The 14,221-nt window shown below is 38.1% G+C and overlaps 1 protein-coding gene across 1 annotated transcript in view; it reads left to right on the top strand.

The window, feature by feature from the left end:
- LRFN2 (leucine rich repeat and fibronectin type III domain containing 2) overlaps window positions 1-11,563 on the top strand; it is a gene marked incomplete at both ends in the record, with an annotated part of 34,214 nt that extends 22,651 nt beyond the window's left edge. The window contains one exon of the mRNA XM_083856106.1: window positions 10,645-11,563. Coding sequence (XP_083712232.1) covers window positions 10,645-11,563 — 919 coding nt within the window. The remainder of the gene's footprint in view (window positions 1-10,644) is intronic.
- Window positions 11,564-14,221: the final 2,658 nt, after the last annotated feature.

Genomic DNA, 14,221 nt, shown 5'->3' with positions numbered 1-14,221 from the left:
TTTTGTGCAAACAACTTGTTGGTCACCTGCTCACTGTCTGAGTCTATTTGATCTTAAAACCATATTCAGTAATTTAGCCATTAGTGAGTAAATCTCAGGAGCCAGGAAAACTTTACTCAGTTGGGGAAGTTGAAACATAAGAAGAAATTCTGCTCTCTTCTTAGTGTTACACCATTGAACCTAAAGAGAACAATTGGAGTTCTCTTAAATAACTGGGAGATACCCAATTTGAGCTGTCCTATATTTATAAACTCATTTAATATGCAACTTTGTTAAAGACTAGGATCTCTTTCCTTTTCTGATATTTAAAAATCTTCTGCATACTTTCTGTGAGTGAGAACTAATTTGAGGATGGCCAAAAATATATTTGCAATATACCTGGAAGAGACAAAAATCCAATAAACACTGCTCAAGCTTTCCTCTTTCAAATGAGTTCACTAATGAGATGCATAGCTTGGATTCTGGACTGCTGTTCTTTACTAGGCTGCTTTTAGACTCCTAGTTGTAGAGAGTTTGTAGAATGTAAATAAATAGTAGACTACTTTTTACTAAATTTTATGTACCAGAAATCTGTGACACTTATATAAGATCCTTTATCAGAGAAATATATTCCTAAATGATAAAACATATTTCTAGACAATAAGATCATGTTACTATTTGGAGCTATAACTGACTTCTCATTTTCTTTCTCCTGAGGTAATTACAAGCTAAAACTTGTTTTCTTGTTGGGTGGGTTTTACTTTCCTTTTCAGTAATGGATTTGTCACTCTTCACTTTCATTCGAGTCTCAGCTTTAAAAAAAAGCAGGGTGTCTTTGGTTGGTGAGCAATTCTTTTGTCTAACTTTGGTATCACAAACTGAAAGGCTGTAACTGTGTTCCATTCTTTTGTAGAGCATTCCAAAATTCAACATCTCCTCATCTTTCTAGGCTATCCAGTCTTTCTAGCCTACCTTTTCCTTTGCCTTATGTGCAATACCCAGAAAATTACAAAATACCAAACCTCTGCTTTTAGGAAATACCTTCATTATGTTGAAGGCATTTATGTTACTTTTTTTTCTTTTTTGTTTTCGGCATTTTTTCACCCTTATGAGGCAATATTTTCTGACCATTAGTGATTTTTGCAGCCCTTGTTCTCATTCTGCATATGGAAAAAAAAATTCCCAAATGTTACTTCAAAAGTCACCTTGAATCATTCTGGTTTTCTTTACTTTGTGCATGCTTCATGGAAATTTTTGTTCCAAAAAATTTTCTCTCTCTTCTAGCTCAGAATCTAGAAGCTCGATGATTGTTTGCTTCTGTTTTTCAAAATTTTCCTCAGTTTACAAGAAGCAAACAATTATTTTGTATCCCTTTTACATAACACAAGGTAATTCCAATGTTTAATAATTGAGTAAAGAGTTTGCCAGAGAGGTTCTCTAAATATAGGTAAACTATGGCTGTGCCTTTGGTGAGTTGATAGATATTCCTTTAGCTCATTTTACAGAAATTGGCAAATGCAGTTCTCCGTTTCTCTCCTCTAGGAATTAAACTATTCTTTTAACCTTTATGATAAGAGAGATGCTTGAGATTCTGGTAGATAACCATTTCTTATCTCTTGAGACTATCCACAGGTTCAATCACTGGGGTGGGGAAATACTTGAATGATATGTGTTTAATGATAATGCATAAATTGTGTCTTAAACTAATGCTGAGACACTCTTCTGGGTGAGAGAAGGGGGCTGATGTATCAGTGTATAGACAGTTTCTATGGGTAGTAATGCCCATTTCATTTCATTTCATTTCACGATTCTTTCTTTTGGTTGGAATAATTAGAATAGTCTTGTCAGCTGTTGGCTGACTCCACACTGCTCTTACGAGAGCACAAAGATTTTTTTGACAGAAGAACTTGAAACAGCATGTTGGAGTTTGCTTTGTCCAGCCAATTACAAAGTATGGGCATACATAACTTCAGGCAGTGCCTGGAGCTTTTGTCATTCCAGCACGACCTTCCAGACACAAAATTATCCCATGTGGTAGGACACCAAGTTTCTACAGGACATTTAACGTGGCATAACTGCTTTGAGTTGCAACCATGGACAAAATTGCTAGTAAGTCACTGAGGATCCTATTCATCTCAGTTCACATGAGCTCTCAGAGAAAAAGGATCCCTTCATTATAATTTACACAGATTTCACTGCCTGGAAATAAGTGGAAAACCCCCTTGTAACTCTCAAGAAAGGACAACATATGGCAGAATCTGACAGCTGTGTTCTGCCAGGAAAATAGCAGATTCCCTTTTCCAAATTAATTTCATTTGAGTTTCTAAATGTGCTCATTACTTCTAATGTTGCTCCCTTCTGGTAACCTCTGCTGGTATGGAATGATGACCTTTTCTGATGTAACTGTCCAACACTGCAAAAAAGAATTCAGAATTGCTTGAGTCAGAGAGAATAACCATGACCCTTCAGACAAGTGTAGCAGACATTTGTCTATAAAAACCTGTCTCCCAGGTCTGCAATTCTGCCTAATGATTGGAGCACACTTTTCATGGAAAACTTTTGCCTCTCCTCATTTTTAGAAACAGGGTAGTTGTAGTATGTTGCTGCCACTGTCAGTTGCTAACTTTACTGTTGAGTAATCTGAAATATACATGCTGGCTCTATGAAACATTGCTGTGAATTATGATAGCTTTCTAACTCTACATTTATGTGTAGATACAGAGTGAATTCATTACTGTGCCTCTGCATTGTTTCCATAAATACTTCAGCTTCACATTTACTAACAGAAATATTGTGTGGGCTTTCAATTACTCTGCTAATGAGCTTAAATATGTTTTAGTTGGATTTGAATTAGTGTGAGAAATTTTTTTTCTGAGGCAGTTAGTATAATGAGGTGAAAGGTGTTCTGTGTGTTGCTGAATAGCTTGGGTGTGACTGGATTAATCTTTAGTACTGACAAGGCTTCCTAGAGTGTATCTGCTTTCCCTCTAAAGATAAAATTGAAAGCTCAGGGCATTAAATGTCTGCTGCTGTTGTGTCCACATGAAAGAAATTATAGCATAGATCAGGGAACCTGAAAGTCTAATTTTGTGTTGTCATACCAACATGAACCAAAACGAGATTGTCCCAGAGCAATGGCTTGCTCCTGGTCAGCTGAAGTGGGCACCTTCATTGATTCAAAGAATCAGAAGATGTTTCTGGTGATCTTCATCCAAGTGCCTCGCCCATTGTGCCTGACTGCAGCTCCTTGAGGCTTGCAAGGATCTTGTTGAGAATTATAAAGAGGAGAGAGTTTTCCCTTAGAACAATGGCAATGGAGGGGAGCAGAGCACCTTATACCATGGTTCCCCTTTCTCAGCCTTGTGATATCCCCCACAGGCCTTCATTTTCCTCTGTCACCTGATAAATTACTTCAAAGTACCCTCAGGGGACATTATTCAGCAGCCTATCAAAAAAATTTATATTCTCTGAGCCAATAGTTTAAAGTTTGGGATGTTTTGGTTTTTACTTTTCCTTATAGCATAAGGCATATATCAAGTATCAGTATCTCTCTGGCTCACCATCTTCTGGCAGGCATATCAATTGCTTTGGTCTCTACCTTCTCTTCCCCACCTTCAGCCCCAAAAGAGCAGGAAAGAACATAAGCAAATTGGGAAATAATGATGAAATTATACATACTATGTGTTTCTTTTGACAAGACAGATTCTCTGAAGGGCAGCTGGATGAATGAGTGATGAGAAGATAAGTTTCAGAAAAGCAAGAAGGGATTTGTGTTTAATAATAAATGTTCCATCTGAAGGCAAAATTATGATTGCATATCATAAAAGCCCCCAAAACTAATAAAATAAAAATGCAGGAAATTATTCATGCTGGGTTGATTTAGTGTTTACTGAAAAAGTCTGGCTACCTCCTGGTATTATCTGACATTTCCTTATGTTGACATGACTGACAGAGGAATTATACCCTGTTGCTAATACTAACAAACATCTATTTTCCCAGGACACCAGAAATAAAACTGTCATTTTTTCAAGATGCAGGTCACAATAGGTCTCTGTCTTTCCCAGATTCTAAATTAAAAAAATCTTGAATCAGGTGCCGAAAGAGAGATCTCATACATAAATATACTTGGTACTTTTTACCTGTGTTTTTAGTTTTGGATTTTTTTTTCCTTTTATTCCTGAGGCTTTAGGATGATCTGAAGACACATATTCAAGGATTACTTTTGAAATCTGGAGGGTCAGAAATTAATCTCCATTGTTAGCTTAGTTAATTTTTAATAATGTTTTTGATTCTTTGTTTATTCCATCACTGCAGAAACTGAGGCTTTCCAGGACAAAAATGCAGAAAAAAAATACCCCAGCATATCTCATAAAACTTTCAAGCAAATCACAAAAGTTGGCAGCCAAAAAGAATGCTAAGTCTGCAGCCCAAATTTGTCAATTGCATGCTCTTTCTCCCAGGCAATACATCATGTGTGACATTTTCACTTCAATTTAGATCCTTCTAGTCTTCCTCTGATCTTTTTCTGCCCTTTTCTCCAGATTTCTTAATCTCTGTCCACCATCTGAAGTCCTTCCACTCTTGATTCACTTTACTATCTTTACAATTGTCTTGACTCGCCTGGAAGGTCATATTTTTACATGATTTTTAGTCAATCTTTCTGTAGTATGCCCCCACTGACATTTTCCCTCTCCCTTTTTTCTAACATCCTACTTCTATCCTACTGAGATTGCAGGTGGACACTCTACCTGAAATGTAGGACTCTCTCAGACCCTTCTACAACACTCAATGGCAAATTACCTGGAATCCTTTATCTTTTCCTCAAAAAAAAAATATATGAAACGGGACTGAAGGGAAAAAAAAAAAAAAAAACACACCACAAATATCTTAAAATAGGAGACAAACATATTAATGAAAAAAGGATCATTTTTCTCATGAGACTTTTTCCCTGAAAAATGAAAATTGTTCAGATTCCAGTGTTTATCTTTTCTGGATTGATTTCTAGTTCTGAGAGTAATATTTTGCACTCCAGTGAAAACAACTTTATCTAAGAGGAAGTTTAGGATTGTACAGTGAGACTGATATTTTCACAGTAAGATTTTATTACACAGAAACGATAGTGTGATAATTAACTGGATTATAACTTTACAAAGCAATTGCTATTTCACCCTTGCATCCCTCTTTCTCTTTTCTCCTCCTCATTACAAATTATAGTGCCTACTGACACCGTCGGTTGGCAGTTGCTCCATAATTAGTGTATAGTATACAACAGCTGCAATTCACACCCAAGGAATTAAGCTTTTTTAACCTTTTTTTTTTTGCCCACCTTTTTCTGATACATCATTTAATAAATTAGCATGACTCTATTTTAAAGTCCTAGCATTCATTTCAGAAGGAGAAATTGCATACAGGTGGTCTATAGACCCAGATAATGAAACAAGAATTTTGCATAGGTAGTATATAGTCCTGGGTAGTAATTAAAAATGGAATAATTAAAAAAAAATACTATTAGAAAAGCAACACAGTACAGCATGCTACTTTAAAACGAGTCTTGGAATTTGCAAGTACCTTCCCAAAGGAATTTGCTTGACAAATCCCTGCAAGTTCTATGATTAAAGGAGTTTTATGCTAAAACTAGATCATATCATATCCCTCTTTTGATGGAGAAAAGGAAGAGAATTGCCTAGCCAATTAACCTAATCTGAGTTTTGTCTAATTTGTCTGTTATGCATAGCCACAGTATTAACCAGCAGTTCAGTCCGGCTAATCTCCAGCGCTACACAGAAAAAAAGAACCGTTTGTATATTACAGTGTAATCACAATATCTACTAATTTCCTCTGATACACTACAGGCCTCTTTTGAAAGGAGATTGCTTGGCATTATCTCCATTTTATAAATGAGGAGCCTTACAGTACAGCAAAATGATTTCTCAGGAACTGAGAGTTACTGATAAAGTGGAGGCTGATATCAGTGAAGCTGATAAAGGAAGAATAAAACTCAGTTATCCTAAATTCTCAGCACAGTTCACTCTCTGCAAGCTTCAGTGCTCACTTACATCTGGGATTATGACAGCAGTCTGCAGCAAACCTTTTTCCCCTGCATTTCTAACTAATTTATTTTCTAATTTTCTTAATATCACCACACTCCAAAGTGAATAATCACAAAATTTCTTGCTTTCTGTATGTTGCGTCCACAAGGACATAACAAGGACATTTTAGGGATGATACAAAATAAGATTGACTTCAAATAAGAGTTCTAGCACTCTCCTTCCCTTTTTTATGAAAGTGTCTCATGGACTCATTTTGGTGCTTTCACAAAATGAGGCACCATTTTCCATGGATTGAAGGGAATGCATAGCTTGAACAAGCCCTGCAAACCCTCATGGCTTCCACAGCTCTTCCTCACACATTAACTCTCCAAGGAGCATCTGTCTGCTGTTGTTCTATTTCAGACACTAATGCCATGCCCCGATCCTGGCCATAGGTCTCCTCCTCCTCCAGTAACTAAAGCTGTTGTGCCAAAGGGTGAGAGAAGGGGGCTTTATCTTGTACATTAAGAAGGTCAGTTGTAAAACCCCTATCCTCATTTCATTCCTTATAGAGGCAGGATTTTCAGAGAGGTTAGAACCTTGTTAATATATGAGCAGTTTTCTTTGGGATATTTTGACCTTCAGATAGGATTCAGAAGCTAGATTAAAAATCAGATAACAAAATCCTGGGGGGAATGTAGAGATTTGCCTGCTCCTCCTACTCCAAAGAGAATAAACCAAACAAGAAAGGCAGAAGTTACTGTGTCTTATGTGTCTGGATCTAGAAATTTCCATAAGATTTTCAAATTTTGCCTTGACCTAACTGGAACTAAATTTACACTTTCTCTATAAACCTATTTGTGTGTTTGCTTCACCAGTCCTCACTGCTCCACAAATTCTTAAACTGGATAGATTAAAACCTAATAACCTATAATCTATAAGCAAGCCTTTTGTTAGTTGATCTCCTCCTACACTTAGTCAATTGTCATGCTTTTCCCCTGAAGAAATGCTACTATCAAATTTAGATCTTTATTCCTCTTTTGTGATAAGAAGCATCTCTGCAAGGTCACTCTGCCCTGAGGAGCAGGTGGACAATATCAAGCTTGTTGCTTCAAGATACCACAACTGTGAAGTATGTTTGCTATCTGAGGGCTGGCAAGTGAACACCAGGATCTTCTGAGTTCTAGAAGCTAACGACTTTAAAAAGCTATTTTTGACCTCCAGTGCGCCAGATCCCTGCTATCTGAAACCAGCTTTCTGTGTTTAGGTCTGAGTGACTGAACAATACCTTGCTAGATCTCTGCCTAGACCCAGTTTTATTGGGTCTCCTTAGGTTTACAGCAGCTCTGTGCTGTTCAGTCCCAGAGCTAAGGGCAGGTGGTCCACGATTAATGGCACTCCACGTATGGAGAAGCCATGAAGAGAAACCCCCTCTCAGACAGCAAAGCAAAGATTGAAGTGGCACCTTGCAGCTACCTGTGTTAGGGACAATCAAATAAAGAGTCATCAATATCCCAGAATGAAAATGTGTCTGCATCGATTTTAGATGTGGGGCGCATTGAGAGATGTCATCCATCATATCTGACTGGCAGCATGTTTGAGGAGGGTAGACTGAAGCATGGAGCAATGCCAAATACTCCTAAAATTTGGCAAGTTTAAGAGAACAAGTTTGCCTTCCCTGTAAGATAGAAAACTAAGTCTGAAATTAATTACCCAGCTCCTAGTATGCCTGAAATTGTTGCTTATTCCTATGTTTAGCTGTTCCTTAGCAGAATAATTTGAATATTTTACAAGAGCATTTAAAGTTTACAGAAACATCCAAAATTCTTAATTTTAGATGCATATGGAGAGTTGATTTCTTTTTCCTTAATTGGCATTACAACAGTAATCTTTTAAAAACACATTATTAGTCCAAATATTATCACAGATGTAGCTTCCAGAATTCATTGAATTTAGAAATTCCCCTGTTTCTTTTTAAGGCTAAGATGAGGTTTTTATTATAGCACATTTCAACACAGTTAACCTGTCCAGGCTTTAGGACTAGTTATGGCCTCACTTCTGTACATTCAAAAATGGATTGGCTATACATTTCTTGCAACTATTCACTACCTGCCAGTCCTTGAAATATTCTAGGCAGTTACACTTCCTTGGAAGCTTCTTTGTAATTGTGTTTGAAGAAAGCAAGTTGTAAATGATTTGGGCTATCAGTGTTCACTGAAATTGGGCATTAGTGTGTGAGGCTGAACAACTGTATTTCTATTTTTGTATGTTTGTTTGCTTTTTAGAAAGAGACACCTCCTTACCTGAGGCCAGACTGAAGGGCTGTGTAAGTGGTGAGAAAGCAAAAATGCACCAGATGACCAGACATATGCAAAGCTATAAAGTGTGTAAACCCAGGTGTTTGCTGCTTGCTCAGAGACAATGGTCTCTCTTGTCTCTGTGTTCCATCAGTGCAAAGCCAAAGGAACCACTCTAACAGATGGTGCTATAGTCCTGTTTTTCCAACAGTTATGACCCAAGTCCAAGACCCAGTATGTAGGGCTGACTACTCTTTCTGCTAACAGTGCAACTTGTTTGTAATGAGGTTTTACAGTGAAATAACTTCTGTATGACTTAACTGCAGAAATTTTTTAAGCTTTGGTCTAGGAGTGGTGGTGAAAAGTGGAGTATAGGACTACAGAAGGAGATAGGAAACAATTGGTCAAACTGTTCAAGGTTTTAAAATCAAATGTTCGATGATCAATAGTATTCTGTTATTCCATATATCATCCTTGGTGTGTGCAAAGTATTTATATACTTGAACAATTCAACAAAGTGCAGTCTGCTGTGAGCAGAGGTGTTTTGTTCACAGAGCCACAGGGAAAGCATTACAATTAGAAATAGTTTGAGACCAAATATTTCAACTTCGGGAAACCATTTTAGCAACAGTATCTTCAGTGTTGTATGAGGGCTGCTTTATGACCTCTCGGCTCATTCTGAATAGCTCATCTATATCTGTGTCAAACAGCTCCATTAGGATGATAAATGTGCCTAGAATTTCAAATACAACATTGAGTAAACCTGACAGATGATGTTTATATTCCAAGTGTCTCTCACCGATATTTCTTTTCCTTACAGAATTTTATTTTTGTGTTTGCTTTTTAAAAAGGAGCCACATCCTCGCCTGTGGCCAGACTGAAGGGTTGAGTAAGTGGCGTGAATGCATAAATGCAAAGATGATCACAAAATCATCTTTGCAGTGCCTTGACATTGCTGCTTCTCTGTGCAGGTCTGTTCCCTCCCACTGCACAGAAAGTGCTCTGCAGAGCTGCAGTTTGTGCTAGCTGTGGCAATGATTTGAGGCTGAGGAAGCCTGGCACTCCCACAAGGAGTCTGCCTTGTTCCTGTGCCCAGGCCTTACCATCTCAAATAGTCACACCAGCTCACTGTGTGCTCTAAGTGCCTGTAGGACTCCCTTGATGCTGGTGCAAAAGACCTGCAGATCTAAGTCATAATGGGCTGTTTTAATTTCAGCTTTTTTTCTCTCACCCAAGCCTGTAATGTAGCAGTAATGAGCAGTAATCTCCTTGGTGTTATTCTTGGCTACCCACCAGACACCAAATCTGAGATTCTCCACTGTGTTCCACTAATGTGCTGCAATTTTCACCAGTTTGAAATGGGGGTAGACCATGTTCATTCCCATCTGCTAATTTTGAATGCTAGTGATGCTCTAATATTGCATGAGTTCAAATGACTGCTTAAGATTTGTGGCAGCAAAGAATAATGTCCCTAGATATCCCAACTTGGAGCTTTGCCCTAGCTATTTGGTTTTTGGAAATGGATTTATACATTAGTAGAATTTTTTATTTTAAAGAAGCCTTCTCATTTCCATATCTATATCTTCCTGCCTCTCCTCACACTTCCACAGCCCATACTGCCAATACCAGTGTTTCTTTCTAACTCACACAGGGGAAGGTGGTTGCAGTGATAAATTTATGCAAAGATGATGATGCTAGCTGCATTTTTAGGAGATATTTCCCACAGTGGGGAGTAGGAGGATGGGGAAAGTAAGCGGGAGAAAAAGAGAAAAATGGTTGCCTGCTTTTCATTATCAGTCAATGAGAAAACTAAGTGTAAACCCTTGCCTTCACAAGGTAAGTAACCTGCTGATGTTAGACAGTAAATGTTCAGGCACCTGTGAAGTGATGTGACACCTGCCACGTTGAGACTCAGCAAGCACAAGGGTCATTTGCATACTCAGAAAGAACTGCTCTTTGTATGCTTTTATTCTGAGTTATTTGTTCAGGTTTGAATATATTTCAGATTAGGACAGATGCAAGTGAGAAGAAGAAGAATCTCTTCTTTAGTTTGGCCTGCTTTTTCTTATTCCCTTTATTGCACAGTTGAGAGGTGGCCCTCAAAACTTGCGTGTTACTGAATGCTGGGATGCTGAACTCTCAGGAGCTGGGAAAGCTGGAATGCTTGTTCGAATTTTATGGCTCTGAATTTAATGGCTCATCTCTGCCGGTACTCGGAACAGTTAACATAATGTTGTTCTAATCTCTGTTCTCTCTTTTACCTTTGTGTCAAGAATAACCAATTCTTTTGTATTTTTTTTTTTTTTTTTTTTTTTTTTTTTTTTTTTTTTTTCCCCAAGGATGATACCAGCTACAAACAAGGCCTTTGTTGTAACCAACCTTGTTTCTGGAACAGGCTATGACCTCTGCGTCCTGGCAATGTGGGATGACACGGCCACAACCCTTACTGCCACCAATATTGTGGGATGCGCCCAGTTCTTCACCAAAGAAGAGTACCCTCAGTGCCAGTCAATGCACAGCCAGTTCCTGGGTGGGACCATGATTCTGATCATTGGAGGCATCATTGTGGCAACTCTGTTGGTGTTCATTGTAATTCTCATGGTCCGCTACAAGGTCTGCAACAACTCCCAAGGGAAGATGTCTAATGTCAGCAACGTCTATTCACAGACAAATGGAGCACAACCAGTTCAGAATGGAGTCTTGCCCCAAGTCAATCCCAAAGTGGTGGTGAGAAATGAACTTATGGAGTTTAACTGTCAGTCTGCACGGAGCAGCATCTCCTCTTCCTCCAGCTCTGCAAATAGCCGTGACTGTGACAACTACAGCCTCCAAAGTGAACAGGGCACATTGTCCAGTAAATGGAGGCCTCCTTCCCGGTCAAAACACAATATTGACCGGCTAATGGGAGCTTTTGCCTCCCTGGAACTGAAATGTCAGAAAAAGGAGGAAATGACAGACTCCAGAACTTCCACGGTGGCCCGCCACTCGGACAAAGAGCCACTGCTGGGCCAGACAGAGTCCAAATTACGCAGCTTCCTCATGTTGCCTCTGGAGGGCAAAACTAAACGTAGCCATTCTTTTGACATGGGGGACTTTGCCACATCTCAGTGTTGCACCTACCCAAAAAAGATAACAAACATTTGGACAAAGAGGAGCCTCTCGGTCAACGGCATGCTTTTGCAGTATGATGACAATGACCTAACAGGGGCAAAAGGGACTTTTGGGAGCTCAGAGTGGGTAATGGAAAGCACGGTGTAAATATCAGTGTCTCCCCCCTCCTCTTCTCCCCTCATGTGTTAAAAAGTGTGGTTTGCTGCAGAGCCATGCAGTTGGAAAGAGAGGGGAGAAAACATTTTCTGTTGTACTGGCCAAAAAGATAGGCAAGCAAGTAAGTTACAGGAATCATAAAAGAGAAAAAAAGGTCATGAAATGTGAATAGGCACATATGGTACCATTCCTGTCTGGCCCCAACTAAACCATGCGTGAATGTTTCAAGGAATTTGCTAGTTGTATTTAGCATTGCTTTCCAAAAGTTACTCAGATTCTTGGTGAACCTTCACACAAGATTAAACAAGGAGGATGAAAAGGGGTTTAACAGCAGAAATTTAATTTTACAGGGTTTCTTTTTACTTTTTTTTTTTTAATTAATGGCACCTCTTCTTTTTCTTTCTTTCTCTTTCTCTTTTTGTTTTTGTTTTATTATTGTTTTTCCCACAGAAATACATTTCTGTGGACATGATTGGTGCTATGGTGCTAGAATCTGGTTGTCATTGCAAGGATTTTCTCAAAAGTGCAGGCAGGGCACCCACAGGGGCAGATCAGAGTAAATTATTCAGTGTAATCTCATGGTCTTAACTGTGACATCTGGGCAAACAATATTTGTTGTTGAATGGACTTTTGGTTGGTATTTAATTATTTCTTGTCTGTTTTGATTTATTACTGTTTTTGAGTTGCTGTTTTCCCACAACAAAAGGTATGTTTCCATGCATATTTTGGTTTTGTTTTCAGCCTCATCAAATCTCCCAGATGGAAAGGAGGAGATGTACAAAGGTCAAATATCTGATGTACTGTATAACCCACTTCTAATACCATCCCTTTTTGTCCTAGGAAAAATTAAATCTAGAGACAAATTAAAAAAAAAAAATCATCCTCTTTCTTCCATCTCCTTCATAACTTCTTTTAGTCAATGCTCAAGGCAGATTGCAGCAGATATTGATATCTGTAGGGATGTTGCTAACAAAGATGGGGAAAATAGTTATCAGGATACCCTAACAAAGGATAAAGAAAGGGAAAACAAAAGTAGCTCCTGGGAACTACACATTATGAATAGCAGTGGCTTCTAGTAGAGGTCATGCTCTCACTCCGCTAAAATGTCAGACTTGCACCCTACTGTGACTAAATCTCCTTGTCTGTACAGTCACCATGACACGTCTTGACTGTATTAGTAACATCAGGAAAATTAAGGTTTTGCATATTTCAGGGGATTGGTTATGTTCCAAATTAGCCACAGAAGCTGAGTTAAATTTGGGAATGCCCTGTGTACCCCGTCCATTAGATATAGCCCTTCCCCAGTATGGTGCACTCTTACTCCCCTCTCTCTCATCCTCAGGAAGATACTTACAACAGGAGCTCTTCAGGGTTTGTAAACGGATTCTCAAATTGGTTTTTAGTGAGCATTGCTGTGGTTGTAGAAATACACATGGCCTATCCAGCAGAATCTATTTTCCTTACCAATTTTACTGCAATCTCTAGCATTCTGCTGGCTACTGCAAATGTCCTTTCATTTGTTTATTTATTTGTTTGATCAGCTGTTGGGAACTATTCTGAAATTGCACATTGTTACTATGATTTTGTAGAAGAGGTGGAGAAAGTGTGCAAGGCACAGAGAAAATAACACATGAAAAATTCTATGTATATTTTTTTTTAAAGGTTCAGAGATATATTGTGACATGGCTGTGTACTTGATCTTGTATTCGTCATGTTTCCTACTTGGAGTTTTAGATAATGACATCCCTGTGATCAGAATATTTTTTGCGTTATTTTCTTTCTCTTTTTTTTCTTTTTTTTTTTTTTTTTTTCTTTTTTTTTTTTTTTTGCTACAAAATGTACAGTAAAAAAAATCCTTGGGGAAAAAAAAAGTACCTGCTTTTCATTTCTTTGTTATTCTGTGGTCTGCTTTGAAACCTAAGAAGAAATTGTTTTTGAAATTATCTTTAAAATTTAGACATTTGCTTTTTCTTTCCCACAAACTGTCTGACTTCAGGATTTTAGGTATAAAGCAGGAATCAGGAGATATATACCTTTTTGGAACGCATGAGAAAAGATTTTGTAAAAGGCATTTCACCTCTTTTTCTCTTGTTACATTTATACAGGTCTGTATTACTGGAGTACTCTCAACTATGATCTAAAATCTGCAGACAGAAGAGGTAGCATTTTTAGGTTTAGGACTTGAATTTCTGTAGGTTTTTGCTCAGACTGTTGCTCACCAACAGCATTAATAGAGTCAAGAGAGCTCCAGTCAAACTTTATTTTGGCATATTTTTCAAATTCTCTGTTTTTTCTCATGCTTTCTGAGACGAATGACACCTTCAGTGCCAGAATCTACATAATCCAACTGTCCAGATGGCATTTCATATTAACCATTAATGACATATACATTTATGTTGCACTGAAAACTCTTAAAGATGTTCATGTAGTAAGTTAGTAATTTTCTTGTCCTTGTTTCACTGTGGTGCAATTGGACTTTTTTATTATGTTGCTGCTTTGCTCTGATCATGATATCTGGGTCGTTTTTAATTTAGACATTGAGCTCATCTTCAGTATTAGCAGCATATGCAGCCATGAATTTTCAAAGTATATCACACACTGTTTTCTCTCATAAAGCGGAATACTCTTTCACATTCTCATATAAAATTA

The sequence above is a fragment of the Zosterops lateralis genome (genome assembly GCF_965231275.1).
Source record: "Zosterops lateralis genome assembly, chromosome: 3".
NCBI classification, from domain to species: domain Eukaryota; kingdom Metazoa; phylum Chordata; class Aves; order Passeriformes; family Zosteropidae; genus Zosterops; species Zosterops lateralis.
The sequence above is the reverse complement of the archived record's forward strand: the minus strand, read 5'-3'. Positions and strand labels throughout refer to the sequence as shown.